Here is a 23,517-nt window from a genome sequence, read left to right as displayed (position 1 = left end):
CTCTGGCTTTTGAGGGGCGTTGCATTAACTTCGTCAACGGGCGCCATGTCGGAGGACAAGCAGTCAAGCCCTCCCACGGCATGTTTGCGGTTCCAGCTCTGCCAAGGTTTGACTTCGACCGGACGTCCGAATGGCCTTCTTGGATCCAACTCTTTGATGACTACCGCTTCGCCTCTGGCCTAAATGAGTGGAATGAAGAAGCGCAGGTCCGGACTCTACTTTATACGATGGGCAGGCAAGCAAGAGAAATCTTGTCTACTTTTTCATTACCCGAAGAAGAACAGAAGCAATACGAAGTCGTCAAAAAGAAGTTCGACGAGCACTTTGCACCTCAAGGAACCTTGTTTATGAAAGCGCGTGCTTTCACCGTCGCACTCAAGAACCTGGAGAGTCAGTCCACCAATTCGTTACTGCGTTGCACACGATGGCGGACCGGTGCGACTACAAGGAAAAGGAACGCATGATTCGCGACAGGTTCGTGGTCGGCCTCAGGAATGCTAAGCTCTCTGAGTCGCTTCAAATGGATGCGAATTTGACTCTCGCCAGCGCTTTGGCAAAAGCGCGTTTGAAGGAGGCCGTCCAACGAGAGCAGCTGCAACTGCGAGAAACCGGCGACGAACCTTTGGTAACGGCGACCAGCAATCTTGACGCAGTCAGCAAGCAAGGGCAGCCCAGAAAGTATTCTTCAGGACAGCACTCGGACAGCTCATCAAAGAACTGTTCATCTGGAATACAAGGTCCGCGACCCATAGTGCAGTCCTACCGACCAGGCACCCCTGGGTCATGCCCCAACTGCGGTCAAGGAGCGCACCCCAGATCCTCGTGCCTGGCAAAAGCAGCCAAATGCAACTACTACGGTTGTTCCGGACACTTCGCAGCTGTATGTCGAAAAAAGGCTGCACGTAATGGAAAGAAGGTACAACTTTCTTCTTTCCATATGGACAAGGAGGCGTACTTCGTTGGCGCGGTGAACGGGGAGTACTCTAATTCTCGGTATGTACAGGTCGTCATTAACGGCACTCCGGTGTTCGCTAAAGTTGATTCCGGTGCCAAAGTTTCTGTTGTGCCCTCAACGTTTTCCAGTGTACCTACCAGGCTAGAAAAGTGTGACCTAATCCTAACAGGCCCATCGAATGAGCCACTGAATGTTTTGGGAAAGTTCCATGCCACTATCCAGTGGAAACAAAACACTGTACAGCAAATCATGTGCATGGTCTCACCATTACGCTCCATACTTTTGGGTCTCCCAGCGCTTGAGGCTCTGGAAGTTATTAAATTTGCTGACTCGGTCAGTAGCGCAACAGCCGTCGAAGCTTCCTACCCGCAGCTTTTCAGTAGTCTAGGAGTGATAAAAGGAGAATACAAAATTAGACTAAAGCCGAACTCCACACCTTTTGCAATTCATGTTGCGCGTCGCATAGCCTTACCCTTGCGTGACCGAATTAAGCAAGAGCTCGAGCGTATGGAGCAAGATGGCGTGATCCGCAAAGTAGAAGAACCAACAGAATGGTGTGCAGGAATTGTGCCAGTACTCAAACCATCTGGAGCGGTTCGTATTTGCGTTGACTTCACTCAGTTAAACCAAAGTGTACTTCGTGAGCGCTGTCATGCCGACTGTGGATGATAGCCTCGGTCTTTTAGGTGGTGCCTGTGTGTTTTCGAAGTTGGACGTCAACTCTGGCTTCTTTCAGATTAAGTTGTCGCCCGAAAGCCAGTTGTTAACTACGTTCATAACGCCAGTTGTGTGATACTGTTTTCAAAGACTGCCGTTTGGAATAACATCGGCATCCGAGATCTTTCAGAAGAAAATGTCGCAGATACTTGAAGGAATTCCAGGCGTGATAAACCTGATGGATGATGTGCTCATTTTTGGCAACGACAAGGCTCAACATGACGAGCGCCTGTCGTCTCACCAGTGCCGGTGTTACGCTAAACAAAGAAAAGTGTTCCTTTGGGGTAACTGAGATAAATTTTCTTGGCTGTGTGCTTAGTAAAGATGGCATCAAGCCGGATCCTGAAAAAGTTTGTGCTATCAAAGAACTGGCAACGCCAGCTAACGTGTCTGACGTTCGACGGCTGCTCGGTATGGCTAATCATCTGGCAAGATTCATACCAGATTTGGCTTTGAAAATGGCACCTTTACGTCACTTGCTTTTGAAAGGTTCTGAATGGACGTGGGGACCAGCCCAAGAGCAAGCGCTGTCATATGTCAAAGACGTTATCTCTTCGAAGCGCGTCATGGCTAACTATGATGTAAAGTACCCTACGATTCTTTCCACTGACGTGTCATCATTCGGTTTGGGGGCTGTATTGATACAAGTTCAACCAAACAATGAAAAAAGACCTGTTGCATTTGCATCACGCTCGTTGACGCCTGCTGAAATCAGATACTCTCAGATTGAGAAGGAAGCGTTGGCAATGACTTGGGCAGCAGAACGATTCGAAGAGTACATCAAAGGTTTTGAAATTTTGTTTGAAACCGACCACAAACCACTTGTAACGTTGTTGGGAAAATCACCTTTAGATGTTTTGCCTCCTTGTATTCAGCGCTTTCGCATAAGACTTATGCGGTTCAGCTTTACGGTTGTGCATGTCCCAGGTAAGAGCCTCGTTACTGCAGATGTATTGTCTAGAGCCCCGATTCAGGGAAACCAAATTGATGCTCATGCGCTAGTATTGGCGAAGTCGCCAAATTCGTTTCGGGCTGTTTGACAAATGCCGTCGAGGCTAGCCATTTTGCACGAGTCAAAGCTGAACAGGCAGCCGATGAAGTCTGTCAAGCTCTCATTAAATTCAGCCTGGAAGGCTGGCCCAAGTTCTCATCGCTGTTGATGGTCTTGCGTCCATACTGGCAGGAAAGAGCAACGCTGACAGTCGCTGAAGGCGTGTTGCTCAAAGGTGTGCGGCTGGTGATTCCCCAAAAATTACGCGCAGAGGTCTTGACGCGCTTGCACGAGAGTCACCAAGGAATCGAGAATTGCAGAGCTCGAGCCAAAGAGTCCGTATGGTGGCCTGGGTTGAGTTGCCAGCTGAGAGCTTTGGTGACTGATTGCCCAGTGTGCGCGGAACACAGGCAACAAAAGTCGGAACCAATGATTCCGACAGCCACTCCACAGCGTCCTTGGCAAAAGCTAGGTGTTGATCTCTGCCATGTTGAGGGAAAATGGTATTTGGTGGTAGTAGAGTATTTTTCTAGATACCCAGAGGTAGCCTTGCTATCTTCGACAAAAAGTGTCACTGTCATTATGCACCTCAAAAGTTTCTTTGCAAAACATGGCATACCAGAGGTTGTCATCTCGGATAATGGAACACAATTTGTATCTCAGGAATTTCAGTCGTTTGCTCGCGACTATGGCTTCCGCACTGTGACGACAAGCCCCAGATACCCTCAGGCAAATGGGGAAGTAGAAAGGATGGTCTAAACAATTAAACAGCTGATTATAAAAGCTAAAGACCCCTATCTTTCGCTGCTAGCTTACAGGGACACCCCAGGGCCACTGGGAAAAAGCCCTGCAGAGCTTCTGATGGGCAGGCAGCTACGCACAACAGTCCCTGTCCCTCCCAAGAGCCTTCTGCCCCAGAAGGTGAGCCTGAAAAAGTTCAGAGATCGCGATGTAACCATCCGACAGCAGCAGCGTAGGTACTTCAATAGTCGTCATAGGGCTCTTCCGCTGCCAGTCCTCAAACCAGGAGCGGAAGTATGGGTGACAGACTGCAAAGTGAAAGCGCGAGTCTTACGTCCTGCACAACGTCCGAGGTCGTATGTAGTTAGAACTTCTACGGGTGTAGTTCTAGAAAGAAACAGGAAATTCCTGGTTCAATTTGTTTCCCAGCAGAATGGCTGCGAGGAAAAAGGAGGTATTTTCCGCAGGCATATGATAGTTGGGTAGAAATGGAACAGGAAACTAATCCATCTAAACTGAAGGCACCTGCCAATCCATCTAATACCCCCTTGCCACAAACTAGCCCTCCTAGATATAGAACACGATTTGGCCGTCATGTCCGATCGCCAGACCGATATGGGTTCAGTAACTGACTGTTATTTTGTTTTGAGCATTGGTTGCATCCATTAAAAAGTGTTCATCCTTTGTTGGTAGCAGTGCTATGTTTGTTGCAAATGCCAGTGTATCTTTTCAGAGAAAAGGGGAGACGTGCTGATAGCGCCTGTGCCGCGTGTCATGTGTCTGCGTTATCGGATGCCTGAAACATTGTCTGTCCGTGACGTCACTGGTCACATGAGTGCTTGCTATATAAAGATGCTGTTTGCGTGAAATAAAGGGTTGTTGTTATCATGCCGGGATCGGGGCCAGTCTCAGTTCCTTCCTGCCCGCTGCCCGGCCGCGCTCGGCATTTGGCAAGGGACGGAACGCGACAAGGGACAGAACGCGACAAGGGACGGAACGCGACAGTCTGCTAGCTTTATTTTCCTTTGGTAAGTTAAACCATACCAGGAGTCGTGCTCCAATGTTCAGATGTATAGATTGGGTGGATCAAGGAACTGAATGGAATTACTGGTAGGAGTATTAATTCGCAAGCTCAATTTGGCGTGCTATCGTTTCGGCCCGTACAGCCGCGGTGTCGAAAAAAAGAAAACGCTCCATTGCTTTATTCACCATCACTGATGCGAATACCTAAGACAACCTAGAAACATAGCATTCAAAGATAGAAGTGCACTATTGAGAGAACGTAACTAACAAGGAACCCGTTTACGGGTTGCGCAGTGAGGAGGGAGGATGGGACAAAACCCTTGAAATGCAGGGAGAGAGACAAGGTAAAGCGGACCAAAAGAATCTGCGACTAGGCTCTAAGGAAAAAAAAAACAGAAGAGGGAGAGGCAGTAACTGTGCAATCAGTGAGCCGAAGCATGAGACCCTCAATATCACATTGTGTTGACCTGCGAGGGAAGGTACTGAGCAAAACCGCATTTGGTCACCACATGGAAGCGGCTTCGTAGGATCGCCGGAGGCGATCAAGTACTGCTAAAGGTGGCAGCACAATCTCTCCCTAAGAGCTTATAAGCTGAAGATGAGCTTGAAGCATTTCTTGTGGAAAGAGAAGACTGCCCGCAGGGACTCGGAGACAGCGGCACTTTTCTTAAAATTGAAGAAGTACAGACCCTGCTCTACTCATTTGAAAAGGTGCCCAGAGTAAGCAAAGTCTCAGGTGTTTTGAAAGTTTGGGAGTAGGAGAAGTTGCGGCACCCAGAACTGTATTCACTACCTACAAGTAGCGCTTCCTGTGCCATCCACACAAGTCAGCATCGAGAGAGCATTTTTCTGGATTAAAGTATATCCTATCGTCTCATTGAATCTGGATAATTTCAACAACCCTCTAAATGTCTTTTTCCTTCGGTCTTTCTATATACTGGCAAATGAAAAGAAATTGGCAGTATTTACAGAGCATATAATAAAACATTTGCGAGCAGTCATGATGTCATGTCATATTTGTTGTAAATTATGCGACTGATCGTACCAGTCTAGCCTCAAATTGGTTCTTGTATAGCGCACCTATGCAGGCAACCATGACGCGCAACCAGACTGTAGTCTCATTGCGTCGTGGCCACGGTTCTCCAGTGAATACGATAATGACTCCAACCACGATACGTGGCAGAGGAATCTTGTCAGCGCCTTTCGGGCCACAACACACGAGTGCCTTTCAGTTTCACATCCATAGAAATGCGAAATGCAAAGGTGTTCGCGTTCCATGCGATATATAGTCGCACACATGGTACATACATCATTAGTCTTGGGGTGTGTGCTTGGTTTGACATTGGTCTGATTTCAAAGTCCTTGAGTGGGAGCCAGATGAAACATTGGTGTACATGTAGTAGTAGAGATTTCACTTTGAGCTAAATGGGTGTAAAATTTTCTGTACCTGAAAAGCGCAGCAAGAGCGGTAATTTAATTTAACATACTTTCAGCGTGTGACAGTTTTAGTTGGTTATGTGCTAATGAAAATAATTTTCTCCAATCCCGCACTAATTATCGATCACTCATTAAAACATTTTGCTGAGGTCTCTACAACTAAGTGGTGCCTGTCGCATCTCGCGACAAAAACAATAGACGGACTACAATATGAATTTTTTCCTTTTATTATATATTGGAACAAGAAAGAGTGCTCAGTTTTAAAAAAGTGGAGTAAAAAAAGTACACCCAAAGTTTTTTTTCTGAACCAGTTTGAACCGGTTGAGGCACGGTCGAACCGGTTCGAACCGGGACGAATTGTGTCTCCGGAGCCGGAACCGAACTCAAACCTGAAAGGCATGAGCCCGAACCTAACCGGAATTTTTTCGGGTTTGACACCCTGGCACAAGTGTAATTATATGGAAGGCTGTATGCCCATAAGCCATGCATTTGTATTGTCATCTGTACCAGGATGGCAAAAATAAGTTGAATTGAATAGTAAACACTATCGGGACTTCCTAGTTACGAGCATGCAATGCAGTGATGACCACTTCCGTTATGAACCTGAGTGGATACAAATAATCCTTGTGAAGGATATGAAAAAAAAAAAGAAGCAAAAGTTCATTTATAATGATGCAACCTAAGAAATGGTACTTTTATCTCCAAATCTGCCTTGATCATGTGACCACTAACCTCTGACCTCACTAACCTCTGCCTCAGCAAAGCTGTGCAGTTTATTTGTAAGACATGATACTCGTAAGAAAACTGTTTCCTCTACTTCTCGCAGATCTACGCCATGAAAATACCTTTGCACCTTGCAGGTATCAAAATAGAACTGAAAACAATACACAGTGGCTTGTGCATATATAAGGCAGAATCCAAGTAGAACTTTACAAGTCATGTAAGGAACCTTGCATTGAGTAACAGGTGACTCCAACTTCATGTCTGTGAAATTAAATTTTTATCATAGAAGGTTGCGATTGCTCTCTCCCGGTGCACTGTCTAGACAAGGCTGGGAAGCTGATAACTACGAAGCAGCTGTAAATACAGCACTAATAAATAATATCCAAATTTGATTCCAAGAATCTGAAAATCTGCTTCCAGTGATGTTCACACCTTATATTTACCGCAAAAAATATTAAAAAAATTGTGGTCTTAGCTGGAGGGGGTGCGCAAATACAGTGAAATCTTGTTACTATGAATACCACATTAACGAATTTTTCAAATTAACAAATTTTTTTAAACATTCTCTGGAGATTTTTTATGTTTTCAATGTAAAGCTATTTCAGAATTACGTATTTCAATATAGCGTATATTTCAGAATAATGTACATATTTTATTTTTTCTTCTATAATCTAGGAACATTAGTATTACGAATTCGGCTTAAGTTAACAGTGCCGCAGCTCGCAACTGTCGCATGAGACAGAAACCGCCGTTTCTGTGTGTATGGCCCTTGGGTGGGGGACGGACGGACGGGTGGGTGTGTGGGTGGATGGGTGGGTGGATGGGTGGGTGGATGGGTGGGTGGATGGGTGGGTGGATGGGTGGAATATAGTAGCGTCCCCTTTGAAATGGGGTGGTAGCAGTTGCTATCATGTTCGTTTTTTTTTTTCCCCCTATATCTTGAATATTGTTTTAGATCGGTTAACTCTACTATCATTCTATTTATTGAATTTTTATTTCTACATCACTAACATTATGTCACTTTTCTGCTTTTAAACCACCAATCTTCCAATCGCTTTTTGCTAGCTTTCACCACAGATTCATTCACCCGACCCCTGGTATCTCAAAACACTAGGGCCTCGGGAAGAGTGACTGCGCCTGCAGCAACATCTGGATGGATACCATCACATTCGAGTATCAGATCCAATTGTTTCTATGGATTTACCACATACTGTACACATGTCATCTTCATGGTTAAATTTCTTTTTGTAGCTCCGTGTCATAAGGCACCCTGATCTAATTTCAAAAAGTAGGGCACTGCCTTTTGAGTTATCAAAGAAAGCTGCCTTCCTGATCTGGCTTTTCCACATTCAATGTAGTACTAACTCCATTTCTTTTCCTAGAATTTATCAAATTTTTACCCTCTGTGTTTTTCACCTGTTATTTAATGCTTTATTTCTCTGTCCTTGCGACCAGCATAATTACTGGTTAGTTTCCTAGTTCTTTTCCTCCATTGTGAATCAACACTTTTTAGGTATAGGTATTTAAATACTTTAGCTGCCCACCTGTTACTGACCTATTTCCTCAGGCGTTCTTCATATAATATTTGAGCTTCCTGTGCTTTGAAAGATGCCCAGCCCATATCTCCCTGTACCGCCTCATTTGTGGTTTTGCCATGGGTACCCAGTGCCCATCGTCCGACGGCTCTCTGATTTATTTCTAACGTCGACTGTACCTCTGCTCTTAGGCACAAAACTGCATTTCCGAAAGTAAGCCTGGGCACCATAATTCCTCTCCAAATTCCCCTCAGCACCTTCGCCTATCTAGTTCCAGCTCCTAGCACCACCACAAAGTTGTGGTTTATTATGCAGTGGCCAGCAAGCCTAGCCAGCCTAGCCGCCTGCCGTTTTTCTTCCTCCATTCCCTGTTGTGTGTCATTCATCGCTCATTCGTTCGTGCTGTTCGCGTATGCGGGACGGTATTTTTTTTTTTGTCGTGGATTATCTTATTGTGAAGTTTGTGCGAGATCTGACGATGATTCCAGCCAGCGAAGTGCCAAAAAGATAGGAACGCAGCCTTCACTGCAAGAAATCGGAACAGGGAAAAAATAACCGGCCTCTGCGGACAGCTAGCATTGTTCGATCAACCGCCGATATCATTTTGAAAGACAGCGACAAGATTTTCAAACTTCAGGGAGCACCGAAGATGAGGTCATATCAAACTCTGATGTTTTTTGGAACATGGACAAAGTCCATACCTTCGTCGCTCGGTGCAATCACGCACCCGATGTGGTGTTTTGCAGAGTGAAAGGTGTATGTGCTGTAGTGGAGTAATGTAGTATGTGGTCGTGTTTGCTGCACAAGGCGGAAGGAAATAACTTATTTCTTGAAATAAATCAACTTCGAAGTTAGTGCAACATTTTCATTTGAGGTTTTGCTTCTCTACATACGTGCCTACTGTGAAAGTGCGTCATTTTCATACCTAGGATTGACCACTGGCTTATAATCACAGATTTTTCATTGGAACGATATTTCAAAACAATGAACAATTTTTTGCGGTCCTGCGAGATTCATTATATCAAGATTTGACTGTAGTAGTTTTTTCAAACCGAATTGAACGCAAGCAGTGTCACTAAAAATGAAATCGAATGCGAATAAAATAGTGATGGAACCTAATGTCAGTGTGTTTCTTGTGTTTCTTGCAATGCAGTTAGTTCTGAAGGTTCCAGTGACAACTTGCCCCATTGCTTTTCCTAATGAATTGAACCCAGTCACCATCATGTCTTGCGTACTGGAAAATTACTACTACTCTTTACTGATGATGACATCGAATGAACTAGCAGCGGAGTAACTCAGGAGGTGAGAGCAACGAGAGCTACATATCAGCAGTGGCCCCCGAGATCAAGCTAACAAGCCTTTCTTGGTTTGCTAAACCTGTCTGCACTCTGCCGCATTGCCCATTCTTGTATGCCATGTATGAGCATTATGAATGCCACCACCTGAATGGACCTCGCCATGAGTTTGGCATCCATTCGGCGCAGGCGGATTGAGGCAGCATGCTGTGCGGAGTTAGAGTGGATTATATTTTTGAATCGGTCATCAAAGAAAAGCACTGTATAGTTTATTCAAACTTCATGTCTGTTGTTTGAAGACTATTAGAAAATTTGAGACTAAATTCAATTTGTTTCTAATAGTTATTAATGTGCACAATCTTAATCGTTCAGCAAACCAAATAGGAGGATATTCAAGTCTTTATTTGAAATTCTTGAATATTTGTACACCTCTTTCAGCTGATTGAGGCATTATGGTTGAAAGACAGTAGAGAATGAGAAAATTGTGTAAAGAGGGCATCGTACATGCGAATTCTTGGACGAACTCGTCAAGAAATGACCATGTTTTTTATGATGCACCACGCAGCAGAGTAGGCGACGAAACAAAGGAGAAGCACACAATGCACATAAACAAGGACAATGCTTGTTGTGTGTACCCCTACTCTGCTGCGTGGTACATCATGTCGTCTGGCCAACTAGCTCGACTTTCAACGGTAGTATCTCATGTTTTCTGGCGAAAGCAATACTACTTTCACTTTTCAGCCCTTCGCGTAGCGAGGCGGTAGCTACCGTTGATCTTTGGCGCACCGCCAAGCACAGCTGCGCAAAAACAGGGGCCCCTACTTGCGCCATCAACTCGCGAGGCGGTAGCTACCAACTGCGGCCTAACTCCCGCTCTTTCCATGAGAGGCGCTACAGCCGGAGTGACGTCATCCCATCTGCCACAAAAACAGGGGCCCCAACTCGTGCCGTCGGCTCGCGAGGCAGTAGCTACCAGCCGCGGCCTAACTCCCGCTCCCTCCGTGAGGGAGCGCTACAGCCAGAGTGACGTCATCCCTGAGACTGTTGTGAGACCGTTTAGAACGATGTTTGGGGCGCCGGTTCGGGTACGCCCTTACACATCGAGAGTTAAGCCCAACGTTTATCTACGCCGGGCGGAGCTACATTTGTGCCACATGCTCCTAAAGCTAAGAATTATTATGGAGCTGCAGCCGCAGCTACCGCCGGGGGTGCAACGTTGGATACTGTAGGAGGTGGCCTAGCGGCAGGTGGAACCAACGCAGTCTCCAGAGATGCTTTCATTTCTGCTGGCGTAAAGAATGCCGTTGCAGCCGGTGCCGGAGTGGCAGTTGTACATTTTGCCTTAACCTCACCCACAACCAAGTATATCGTTGCAGCCACGCACTCCTTGCCTCGCTACAAGCAGATAAATGAAGGGGAAATGAGGGTGCTCGTTATAATACATGAAGGAAAGAAGCCAACAGTCGGCGAGGCCAAGGAAAGCATTGGGGATTATGTTTTATGTCTTTTTTTTTTAATTTTCACTTGGATAATCACAGAAATGAATAATGCAATCTGCTTAGGGGAAAGATAATTAAACACAAAGTAGAAGAAAAAACAACGTGCCGATGGTGGGGACCGAACCCACGACCTCCGAATATCGCGTCCGGTTATGCATAGAATAACCAGGTAGCATCCCGCAATAAACTATAGTTGAACCATATGCCGTGGCCAGAGTGAATCACTGCATAACCATAAGCATAACCACAAGCACCACAACCAGCTACACCACCAGCTGAACCTAGGCGTAGCCAGCTATTGCTTTCGCAATTACCAGGCTTAACCTAGCTAAGCCATTGCGATTTTTTTTACGTTGAAATTTAATTGTAGCCCTTTTCACTTAGTTTGTGCTTCCCTTGGCTATGCTGAACTTATTTGGTTATAAGCAAAAGCTTTACCCCTACAAGCCATAGATGAGCTCAGTTTGTTCCCAACCAATACTATGGAAGTAGGATCAGAAATTATATGCTCAAGGCAGAGAATGGAAATGTACTGCTCATTGATGTGAACTTCAAACTAGTGGCAATACTTCATTGCATCAAAGTGACAGACTTTAGTAATTAGTTTGAATTTATTAAGTCAGAATAGGCAAAAGTTCTTACTCAAACTTGATGTTCAATTACGAAGTGCACAAGTGGGCATTCTGTTTGCTGCTAGTCTGTTCTGAAATGCTGCTCAGGGTAGCCTGTGTTGTTCTGAACGTCTGCACATCTTTTGGCCATTTGTCAAAAGAGCTTTGTCAGAGATGCATGCATATTCAGCAGAGCATTCAATCTGAAATAGAAAGGGATCAAATCGATCTTTAATATATGTTAGGACTAGAAAATTGCAATTATTGAAGGCGTTTGTCGCCGGCAGCTGCGTTTCGATGGAGGCAAAATGAAGCGGCGTCCGTGTGCTGTGCGATGTCAGCGCCCGTTAAAGATCCACAGGCGGTCGAAATTACTTCGTAGCCCTCCACTAGGGCTCCTCTTTCTCTCTGTCTACTTTCATTCCCCCTTTCTTCCTTCTCTTGTGGTGCGATTGAGGTGTCCACGGAGCAAGTGTGACAGATACTGCACCTTTCCCTTCGCGTGAACCAATTATTATTATTTTTATTAAAGGCATTTGACCCTGGAAGCACGCTCCAAAAAATATTAGAATTCTCTAAAGCTTTCTTCTGTTGCTCAAAGATGCTGGAGCCTGCTTCCACCTTTGTGTTTCATTCCTTATCTTTATAATGGTTTACCAGCAAATATTTGCTCTAATGTCCGGCTTTTCTCCTTCGTTTGTGTCATCTAACATGAAAATAATTATTTGAAGACATGCAGCTCTGAATGATGCCTTTGAGGCATTATACAAGTGGCGTAACATTAAAAAAATCTGCCACTTAGCCATTAACTATTAAAGAATACAAATCTGGCTCAGTATACCATCAGTTGTACTCCAGTCACTTAAGTAAAGAACATAAATTACCACAGATTAATTATATGTCACTACTTCATATGGGACTCTCAAATAAATTACATCACATTCGCCACTTTAATATGATTGCTTTTTCACAAAAGATGGTTTACGCTCACACTATCGAAGACGTTTGTATTAGCCTACAGTGCATTTATAAGACTGTCCTGTAATATGCTAATGTAGTCTGATTTGTCTTTACTAAAAAACTCATAAACAAAATAGGACAAGTGCAAAGAAAGGCAGCGAGGTTTATTTACAATAAGTATGAGCAGACTGATTCACCAACTGACTTACTTAATAGAGCTGATATACCCTGCCATTGTAATATACTGGTTAGGGTACTTGACTGCTATGCCCAAAGATGTGGGATCGAATCCTGTCTGCGGCAGCCACTTTCTGATGGTGGCCAAAAGCAGGGCATCCATTCGCCGTGCAGTGTCAGTGCACAATAAAGAACCCCATGTGGCTGAAATTTCTGGAGCCCTCCACTATGGCAACTCTCGCCGAGTTGCTTTGTAACATTAAGCCCTATGAACCAAACCAAACCAATGGAGCCAGTACACTTACCCTGCAGATAGAGCTAATCTAACCAGCCTACATCATAACCTGTTTTACATTGATATGTAAGGTCATATCTATAGTCTAGATACTCCAGAAACCTGTGCACTGTAAATACATTCACACACTAAATAAGTACTCATTCTGTACTGACTGCTTCGAATGCTCATTCTTTCGATTAACAGTATGTGAATGGTATTACTCTTGACCTCCTTATCACTAGCTGCCTGTCACTAAATAATGTCAATAAATAAAGTAAATCTTTGTTTAAACGCTTCTTATGAACACAATAATTGCAACTCAGCTGTAGCTTTTGACCTGATTACAGGACTGTGAGAGGCTATTTGTCTGTTATGCCTATTTTGGAGCGCTCATTCTAATTGCTGTCTGGCTGAAGGAGATGCTGAAGCAACACAAGACTTGGGAGATAGAAGTGGAAAATATGAGCAAACAAGTGGGCAGTCATGTTGGACCAGCTGGCCCATAACTTATCTTGTTGTTACCTGGTTCTTATATGTGCTGAATCGTTTTCAGCCAGCATTTTGCTTCCATCTGCAGTTAAAACTGTCCACTCTTACAGTCAGGAAGTCAAAAGTTTGTTATTTAGTACTCAAATTTATGCATGTTGTTTACCTAAATAATCTGATACTGAAATGCTGTTTGTTGTTGCATTTTGTACCCTGCTAATTTGCCATAACTTGCCTATTTTCTTATGTTCATTTTTAACCTGCGCTCTTGCTGTTATAATCCCACATGGGATTGGCAATATACGTTACAATAATTATATGAGTAGAACCCCTCTCTTATTGAATATTGTTACCAAGATTTCAAATTTAACTGCCTATGAAAACACTGGAGCATAGAGGTTGAGAATGGCTGCTTCTACCAGCATGGTATGTACCTTGAAACATGGCTAATCATGCAAGTTAGCTACATACACACGGCTGGATCACCTGACTGGTTCAACCAGTGCGCACCCCACTATAAACCCTGAACTGATATCTTCTAGCCCCAAAAATTGTATAAGCTAGAACTTTAATTTTCTTTTTCTTTTCAGAAATATTTTTATTGTATAGGCAGAAATTTTGTATGTTCCAGTATTTCTTAATATTTTTTGAAGCGAAAAGCTTCACTACGAGGGTCAGAGCCGAGCTTCGCATGAGCCGGAGTGACGTATGCCGTATGCCACAACTGACTGGCGTCACAGCCAAGGCTAGCTGCGCAGCCCCCTCGCCAAGCTCTGCCGGCGTCGCCTAGCAACGATTAAGTGGTGTGCGACTCCTCCTCATTAAAAAAAATAATAATAATATTTAGTCTCCATCCGGTAATTGAACCTCCATCCCTTGGATCTCCAGCCGAGCACTTTACCGCTGTGCCACGCCCCGGCTCTTGGAACACTCTTCATAGTTCCTTGAGGATGATAGCGGGATTCCGCGATTGACAGATACTGCAATTGGCGTGCAATTTGAAAGTACGAAAGACTACAATAGTTAAGTCGCTCAATTAGGATGACGTCAAGGATGTGGCGTCGCCCATTTGCCGTCGGCTATGAGGACCAAGCGGGAACGAGTGCACTCCAACGCCGCCGGGTGGCGCTTCTTGCCTTTCGTGAGTGACAGATGCTGTGCCTTTCCTTTCCTGTAAACGAATTATAGAACGCCGGTGAAATTAGACGTACTCGACATGGAAGCCAAGGAGAGTTTAGCTGCTGGCGAATGGCACAGAAGACTGGAGAAATTTTCTTCTGATCCTGAGGTAGTCACTGCTTTTCGCTACATATATCCAGGCACAGCAGAGCTAAGCCATCTTTCATTTTTTCTTTTTGTATACATGCATATCTTTGCAAGTTTGATCAGACCTTATCTAGAAACTTCCTTTTGCCAGTAAGGCACAAAACATGCTTCATTGTGATGTATTGCATTAAATTTTAAAAGCTCCATAGTTTCAGGAGGGAAAAAAAAAATGAGCAAAACTCGCATAATATGGTCACTTTTTTCATGGTAGGGAAAGAGCCAAGTCTCTTCTGCTTCATGCTTAGCATTAATCAAATTGTTGTTCAGGTATGCATGTGTGGCTGTCATCTTATTTATTTTTTAATGCTCTCAAAATGAAAGCCTGTTGCTTCTTTTTATTGCAGCATGTTTGGAGTCTTTGCTGCCCTCTATCTGGTTCTCTTGGTAGTAGTGGAGTACTTTGTTGGAGACTATAATTCACAAGGCGCCAGAACTGCCCCAGACTCCTTAGAGGATGTCTTGACTGCTGTGCCAGTAGTATGTTTTGGCTACCAGGCAAGTGACTTATTTTTTCTTTGGCCATGTTTTAAAGGATGAAAGTGTTGTGAATATGTTTGAAGTATTGTTCACCTTGTAAAAAATTTGATGTAGAGGTAAAATCAAAGCATTGTCCTACACCATGCTTTACAAGCTATACTGAACTACAACCACATAGTTGTGTGCTATGCCACACCACACTTGTAATGAGCCTTGACAGATGAGTGCATGTTTGCAACAGTTGTGCCTTAGTACAGGAGTTTTTCAAGCATGTACTGGAAAAATATAGAAATCTTTACCTTTAGGACGTTGTGGCCGCACTGCCTCTTTTTTGAAGGGCTTTATGCGGACGCCACTAAAAGCACCTCCTCAGGAGTACATACTAGAGGTTATGAGAGAAGTTTGAATGCATCTTCGAATGCATCTGTAGTCTAGGCAAGTTGAGCCATGCAGTCATAACAGTATAAGAAAAAAAAAAAAGAAACAGAGAGGTCGCTGCATGCATTCTGACCTGTATTTGTGGACTTGCAGTGCCACGTGAGCTCTGTTCCTATCTACTCATGCCTGGAGGACCGAAGGCTGTCAACGTTTGCCAAATCTGTGTTGAGTGCTACTCTGCTGACAGCACTGTTGTACACAGTGGCAGGAGTGTTTGGATACCTGACTTTTGGCCATGGTGTGGCTAGTGACATACTGGAGCTCTACGATGCTCGCCAACCACTTGTTCTAGTGGGCATACTGGCTATGGCACTCAAGATCATCACCACTTACCCCATCCTCATCTTTTGTGGCAGGTATGACATCACCATTTTTGCCCCTTTTGTTTTACTCAAGTTCTTGTTGCAATCTTCCTTATTACATACTAGTAGTACCTGCATTTGTGTGCAGCTGGGGGCTACACATGCTGCAGCTGGCATACATTTCACCTTGTGGAATATAATAGAATAGTAGTCAGAGTCATAATCTGGTTTTGCATTGCTAAGCACTTGCATATTTAACAGAACACTTAGAGCTGTTTGTTTGCAATTTGTAATGCCTCATTAATGTGGACATTTTCGTCTCTGTGCAAAACTGTCCATAAAGTGAGTCATCCATAATAAGGAGTTGCATAGAAAAAAATATTGATACAATCACAATGATTAAAGTCAGGTTCTGTGAATAGAGGTAAACATTGAAGTAGAAATTAGATAATTTTGAGAACTACCAGCTCATTACACCGGACACCATTATGACTGAAATCCTGTGGTGCAGCTTGATGCGTCTAGTGGTCTATGATAGCATAATAGCGTACCATGTATAGATGAGTAAATTTCAATACATGGCATTGCTTAGTCAGCTAGAAGCTACCTAATTTGACTTTCTACTTTGCACGAGCTGCAGAGGAAGATTTATTCGCAGCTATTCATATAAATGATACGGGGAACGGTAAGATGAATGCATTGGCTGAGCAACTTCGCGGTATAAAGCATGAAACCGCAGAGGAAAAGGCTCGTCACCTTGTAATTTAAACTTGTTAATTGAGTTCATCAAATGGCCTGTACTCAAAGTGCAGGAAATGAAACATTTGGCTACTGCAGTAGAGATTTTGCTTGGACCGCTGTCCATGTTAACGCGACGGAAGTGCATTGGCACCAATGGCCCCTCTGCATTTCCTCCTTGTCCATTGTACGGACAGCGAGTTTCCATATTAACAAGGCGTAAACACATTGGAAAAGTTTGGTTCCCAGAAATATTGTCCATAATTCGAGTCGTCCATATTATCTATTATCGGGGGCCATATTAACGAGGCACAACTGTATACCCCCTGCATTATATACTCTCTGATAATGCAGTTTACACTGTGTTATCACTCTGAAAAAAAAATAATCTTTCCATTGAACGTTTTTTGCACATTCTTACCGCTTAAATATGACTTGCAGGACAGCAGTGGATGACCTCTATGGACAGCTGCGTGGTCTTGATGAAGATGCCAAGCGCAAGAATGAGTTTCTTCGCCGCACAGCAATTGTGTCTTCGTGGTTTTCAACTACTGTTATCTTGGCCTGCCTTGTGCCAAACATCAGCATTGTCATCCGCATGATTGGCTCACTTGCTGCTACCTTCATCTTCATCTTTCCGGGTAAGTACAACACACACTGTTGGGTACTTAATCTCTGTGAAGCCCACAGAGATGCTTGCCTATATTTAGAAGGTTGTGGTGCATTATATGGTGTTGCTCTTCAGTTCTTGCACTACAGAAGTGACTGATGCAACAATTCACTTTGTGCAGCAGAATTGTTGTGGCTATTTTGCATTATCCATGAAGAGTGCAGATAAATTTGTTATAGGACAAACATATTTTTTTGTTTTTGTTGTAACATGAAGCTATACTGATTTACCTAGTTATTTTATTATGTCGAGTAGCTTTTGATTATAGTTACCTGGATAGCTCAGAGGTCATTTTATAAACTATCAAGAGCTTCACGTGCAGTATTTAATGCAACAATCAGTGTATGATTCCCATATCCTAGAGCCTATCTGAAGCTAATTATTTCCTGCATATTTCCTTTGCTTGAAGGAGGCATGCAAAGCTGAAAGAAAGCTGTTCAAGGACCTGATTCGAATGCTATTCACGCTTGTTGTGTTGCTGTATTAGTGCATTATGGTTTGTGGGCATAGGAATGACATAGTTGTAGTGGACAAGATGGGGTGCAACATGGTGCTTTTTAGTAGTTAGCTGTTGTGACTTTTTCATGTCTGTGAAGCCTAAATGTGTGTTTACTTAAAGGGCAGCTAAAGAGGTTTCAGATTTTGGCAAGCTTAAAGGGGACAAATGTATGAAACTTGCAGATAACAAATGTGAAGTCTTTTTGTGCTAGCATTTGAATTGCCGATGTAATCACCGAATTCAGTTACTTCGGTATTCAGACTTAACCGCAGTGCACCACACCAGGCTGTGGCGCAACAATGACATCATGTATAGTGGAGTTACGTTTCTAGCAAAGAAAAGATTGCTTGACGAAAAAAAAACAACGCCACCGAATGTATAGCTGACGAAGCGTTGCTTGGCAGCATCGGACGACGCACCAGAGCATGTGGGCGAGGCCAGGAGAAATCTAAAAATTCTGCAACAATGATGTCAATACGAGTCCCCCTGCACTATTCCAGTGCATTGAGGAGAAGACAACATCTAATCTGTAATTACGTCGTCATTTTAAATGCTGGCGTAAAACCAGTTCACGTGCTTTACCTACAGACTTGGTGTATTTGAAACGTTGTATCTCCTCCAAATGTAAAAAAAAACCTCTTCAACTTCCCTTTAACACTTTTCAGTCCTCGGAGCATTATGATTTATAACCCTGTTAATATAAACATCTTTAGCTCAGAAATTCAACTGTTCAGTCACCTAAAGCCCTGATTCAGTACTTAAATTATATAAACAAGCTCTTCTCAAGAACTATACACAAAGGCTGCCCTTCATTGTATGTAAAGCTTAACCTGATAATAAAGGCTTGATTGATGGCTGCACTGCCATGGAATACACATTCTCAGTTGCTGCCATCTCATCTGCGGAGTTATCAGCACAGTGGACAAAACCTTCTGCTATGGCAGTTATGCTGAAGGCAAAGGGCTTGAAGATAACATTCAGACTAGTCGCAAAACCATTTAGAGGTCCTGGCCTTTTATTTTATTTTGACTGCAGAGCAGAGGGTTGCTGCACTATTAAGCAGCTGTTAACCTATGCCCATTGTATCCTAGAAAAAAAAAGTCTGAAATGCAGAATTTCAAACCTAAACTTTATATTGAATGTTTGCCTTCAGAAATTTTGCTCCCAAAAGGGTGCTTCTGTGAGCTGATAGAAAGTCTCATGAACACTCCAGTTCTGGTATTAGCTGCCACTAGGTTTGATAGCAGAAAGCCAAAGGCTGTAGGCTGTTCAAGGCTAACTTTTGAAGGAACAAAAGAAACATTATGAATGTGATGTATATATAGTGCATGTTTCTTGTGTAGTTTTTATTCATTCTCACACTTGCCAGCAGTGCTCACACCAGTGCACCCACATTTCTTGGCGCAGCTTGTGTTCACGTGAGAGTATTGTGGGTATCGTGCAGTAGCCAGTGAAGCAGCATCAGGTGTATGCTCTATGAGGGAGGCAGCCAATGTAAGAATGTAGCTGCAGGTTAGTAGGCTGTTTAGTTTGGGCCAGAAAGGTGGTGGTGGGGAAAACTTTTATTGTCCGGAAGAGGGGACACCGGAGTTCCGGTACCGCTCGCAGGCGTCCAGGGAGCCCGATGTCACCCTAAGGGGCAGGGGTTAGTAGACGAAGTGGTTCGCCGCTTCGGTTGCCAGACAGATAATGTTGGCCTGCGTCGCCGGGTCTTTGCTATGAAGCGCGGTCTCCCATGCTTCTGCGTCCTTGAATAAATTGTAGCCCGAGGAGTGGCTGCACTCCCAGAGGATATGTTTTAGAGTTCCTATATCTTTACAGAATTTGCAGAATTGGTCCTCCGGATTTCCAGTTTGCGTAAGTTATCTCCATCTGGGAGACATGTGGTTCTTGGCTTGCAGGCGGCGCCAGGTGACTGCCTCTGTGGACGTGAGGGACCTATCTGGGGTGGATATTTCCGCCATCCTAACTTGTAGTGCTCGATGACTTCGCTATAGGTCGCGAGCATCTCGACCTTAAAAGTCAGGTTGAGGCCGGCGTCCCCCCCGGATAATGAGCGCTCGGGCAAGGGCGTTGGCCACTTTGTTTCCTGGTATGTTGGTGTGAGCAGGGGCCCAGGTTAGGGTGATCCCTCTGTCTATGTTGCTTTTCGATAATATGTTCAACGCGTAGTATGATATTTTGCCTTTGCAGAAATTCCTTATTGCCGATTTTCTGTCACTGATGATCACCTTCACGTCCGTACTAACGCACGCTAGGGCGATCGCAGCTTCCTCCGCTGCCGTGGCGTCTACTCTGCTTGTATATATCTGCCTTGCTCTATTCCGGACCCGTCGTACCACTGAGACGGAGTTCCCGTTATCGTCGAAAGTGGCATCTGGGTAGGCAAACGTCTTGGGTGGCATTCTGCTTAGTTTTGTTACGAAGTGTTTGGCTCTGTGCTGGCGTCTTTCCTGATCGTGTTGTGGGTGCATGTTCTTAGCTATCGGTGAGATAGTGGCATTATCCTACATTCAGATGTTAGCCGCACATGTATCCAAGCTTGACCAATCATGTGCAGTGTATGGTAGGTGCATAGATGGAGATTTCAGTTTCATTTGAATGTATGCTTTCTTTGTGTCATATTTTTTGTTTTCTTTGCTGGTGCTTTTCAGCGTTTCATTGCATTGCCTCTCAGTTTGCGGGCTGACATTGTAAATGGTTTCTCTCTCTTTTTCACTCAGGGCTGTGCCTGTTGTTCGTCTCTGTGAAACTGGACAGGTCATACTACTTTGCCAAGACCAAATGGAAGCTAGCAACGGCTGTGCTGTGTGTCGCACTGGGCACATTCATCTTTGGCCAAGTGCTCACCATGTCCATAATGGATGTTATTTTGGGCCGTGGGCGCGCGGCTGACGTTCAGTTGTGCACAGTGCCAAAAACAGAACGCCTGTTTTCTTATTTCACAAGGTCTGCATCAGGTGACTGGTGACCTGACTACAATTTCTGTAGCTGATAGCCTGTAAAGTGCCATCGATGCTTGAATAGTGTGGTACAAAATCATAGCAGACTTGGTACTGCTTCTTTCTATGGACTTCATGCTGTTCATGCTTAGGGGGCCCCAACATACAGTGACTTTAGGTCTACAGGTTACATTTCAAGGATGTCACTATGCATGTTTCACCAAAAGTACAGCTGTATACATTCATGGAAATTTTGAGATGTCAGGCCTCAAATAATGCATTGGTGCTATGTGGCACCAGTGGTCAGTACAGTGAAATTACTTTTTTCCTGTACCTTACTGTGGTAGCCATGGAAATTCTTCAAGCTAGTCTAACATTATTTGATATTGTTTTTAGTATCCTGTCGCTTTTTATGCATGTCATTGCTTATTCTGAGATTACTTAGAGATGAGATTAGTTTGTGCACATTATGTATATTTTATTTTGTGTATAACTGTAGTCGTCTGGAGGAATGGAATAGGTTACTTATGGTATTTCCTCTGAACTATTAAGTATCACTGCAAAGCTCTCTATATGTGTGCTAACTTAAAAATATTGGTGCTCTTGCACAGAACAGAAGTTAAAAGTCTGTACTGCATTCCATCCCACGGAATTGGTGAACCACAATTAAGAAGCTACTTTCAGCAATATTTTTTTAACATAACAGTGGATAGTAGTGTATGCATTAGTGTTTTGATCTTTTTTTATTGTCACATTGAAGCCACATCATGTACTCGTATTGACTGCTCAGGAAAGATGAGCCTTTATATATTTTTAACGTGCATATACATGTTACAGCTGTTTTCTTTTTACAGTTGCCACATAATATAATGAACTCTTGAACTATTTTCCTTTCTTCTTTGTTTTTCTTTTTATGTAAGCACTTATTAAAAATGGCACACGGTTCACTTTCCAGCAAAGTAGGCACTGTTTTCCTATGAAGCTGGAGTTGTCAGGGCCGTTGGGAATTATTTACACAGACTTTATTTATATATTATTTACATATTATTATTGTTGTATTTGTGTGGCAGTTTTGCCAGAAAGCGCAATCTTATGTGGTTTAAGTTGCTGAGATCTGTGAAATTTGTGCTTGTTCATGGGGCAGGAAACAGCTGCTTTTTTTTTATATGCTCACTCTTTATATGTGCGTGCTTGATTTTAAAGTCATAGTATACTTTGTGCCAAAATTTTACGCTACTTTCAAACATATTTTTGTCTTGTACGCTGCATGCAGGGCTCTGAGTGTATAGCTTTGGTGTAATTTTGCAGATGTTTCGAGCTCATTTATCTGATGACTGCATTATGCCATGCAGAGCTGTCCCTCTTCACTCCATCAATTCATTCTTCAAAATAATTTTTGAATAGGGAACGAAATCCCAAACTAGGTTCTGCAGCCAATGGTGTGCGTTGTTTGATTGACATAATGGTGATGTTGCAAACATTATCAGTTAAACTAATGTGTGTATTGAATAGTAAGGAATGACTGCACTTATGAAATGTCTGAAATTATTGAAAACAAGCTAGACATTTCTGCATCAGTGAATGCAGGGCTGGAATCAATGATGGATAATGTTGGTGATGGCACAAAATCAGTAATGTTTATAAAAATTACTATCGAAGAAGTCACAAAAGATGCTGTTAAAAATGATTTGTTCAGAAAAATGAATACCACACTGGTGTGAAATTTAGAACCACTTATTAGGGTAGCAAGGAAAAGCTGCAGTAAGAAATGGATAAGCATTGAAGAATGTGCAAAAGTGACTTTAAAGCTTTGCCATGTTATACTTTTTTTTTTTTTCTAAAGCATAATGTGCCCCCATGTGCAGTGCAGTATGAGTGAGAACAATATGTGTCTGCTGTAAATTGAGATGTCCCCAAGTTATTTGTATAGAAAAGGTTGTAAAGTTCAATAAAGGCAGTACCTATTGCTGCTGGACCCATTGAAATCATCATTCAAATGTATGTTAAAAAATCCTGAAACATGCATTTGCCTGCCTCGAGAAATGTCTTGGAGTATGTTGGGTTCCTTGGTAAGGATTATATCTCTAAATGTCTTTTTTTTTTTTTCTAAACCTCAACATGGGTGGAGAATTGATGTTGCAATATTTAGCTAAAGCTGTTTCTCTCTTCTTTTTTTTCACCCCCATTTTCTTAGAACTATGCTTGTGGGAACAATGCCCCACTTAACAAGGCTATGGTTCATGACAATGCCTTGAGCAGTCAATTTCCTCCTTCCCTGTTTACCACCCTCTTCCAACTCCAGCCAGTATTATTTTGCTTTGATCATACTGCTGTGGAGCTGTGAGCTAAAAGGGAGATCTTACTTTTGTACTTCATTTCTGAGTGCTAGATGCTGCATAGGACTGTGTCACTTGGTTGCAATGTACGCACAGAGAAATATCTTTCGTTGCATATTTGTGCACCAAGCTCAAGGGGAAACTCCAAGCCCTCTTAAGTTACTAATTACCAAAGGTATGCGTACGGTCTGGGTTCCAGAATACATGCACATATATGTAGTATTTTAGCTTTTCTTGCTACTGTTTACTTGCCATTCTCTAATGTCTTGTAGAATAGGGCACATTTAAACATATACATATAACTCATGAAAAAATGTGTTCTGAAGAGTGGAGTGCATGCAAACCTATACATCTTAACTTGG

The 23,517-nt window shown here is 43.3% G+C and overlaps 1 protein-coding gene and 1 pseudogene across 1 annotated transcript in view; both read left to right on the top strand.

Moving 5' to 3' along the window:
• Positions 1-22,794, top strand: part of LOC146203229 (sodium-coupled neutral amino acid transporter 7-like) — a 58,819-nt gene extending 36,025 nt beyond the window's left edge. Inside the window, exons 6-9 of the mRNA XM_084588589.1 lie at positions 15,098-15,248; positions 15,762-16,024; positions 17,150-17,349; positions 20,601-22,794. Of these exons, the coding sequence (XP_084444715.1) occupies positions 15,098-15,248; positions 15,762-16,024; positions 17,150-17,349; positions 20,601-20,848 (862 nt within the window). The 3' untranslated portion in view covers positions 20,849-22,794. The remainder of the gene's footprint in view (positions 1-15,097; positions 15,249-15,761; positions 16,025-17,149; positions 17,350-20,600) is intronic.
• Positions 46-5,620, top strand: LOC146203230 (uncharacterized; annotated as a pseudogene).
• Positions 22,795-23,517: the final 723 nt, after the last annotated feature.

Source organism: Amblyomma maculatum, chromosome 1 (assembly GCF_055883805.1).
Source record: "Amblyomma maculatum isolate TAMU_Amacu chromosome 1, ASM5588380v1, whole genome shotgun sequence".
NCBI classification, from domain to species: domain Eukaryota; kingdom Metazoa; phylum Arthropoda; class Arachnida; order Ixodida; family Ixodidae; genus Amblyomma; species Amblyomma maculatum.
This window is presented reverse-complemented; position numbering and strand designations above follow the sequence as displayed.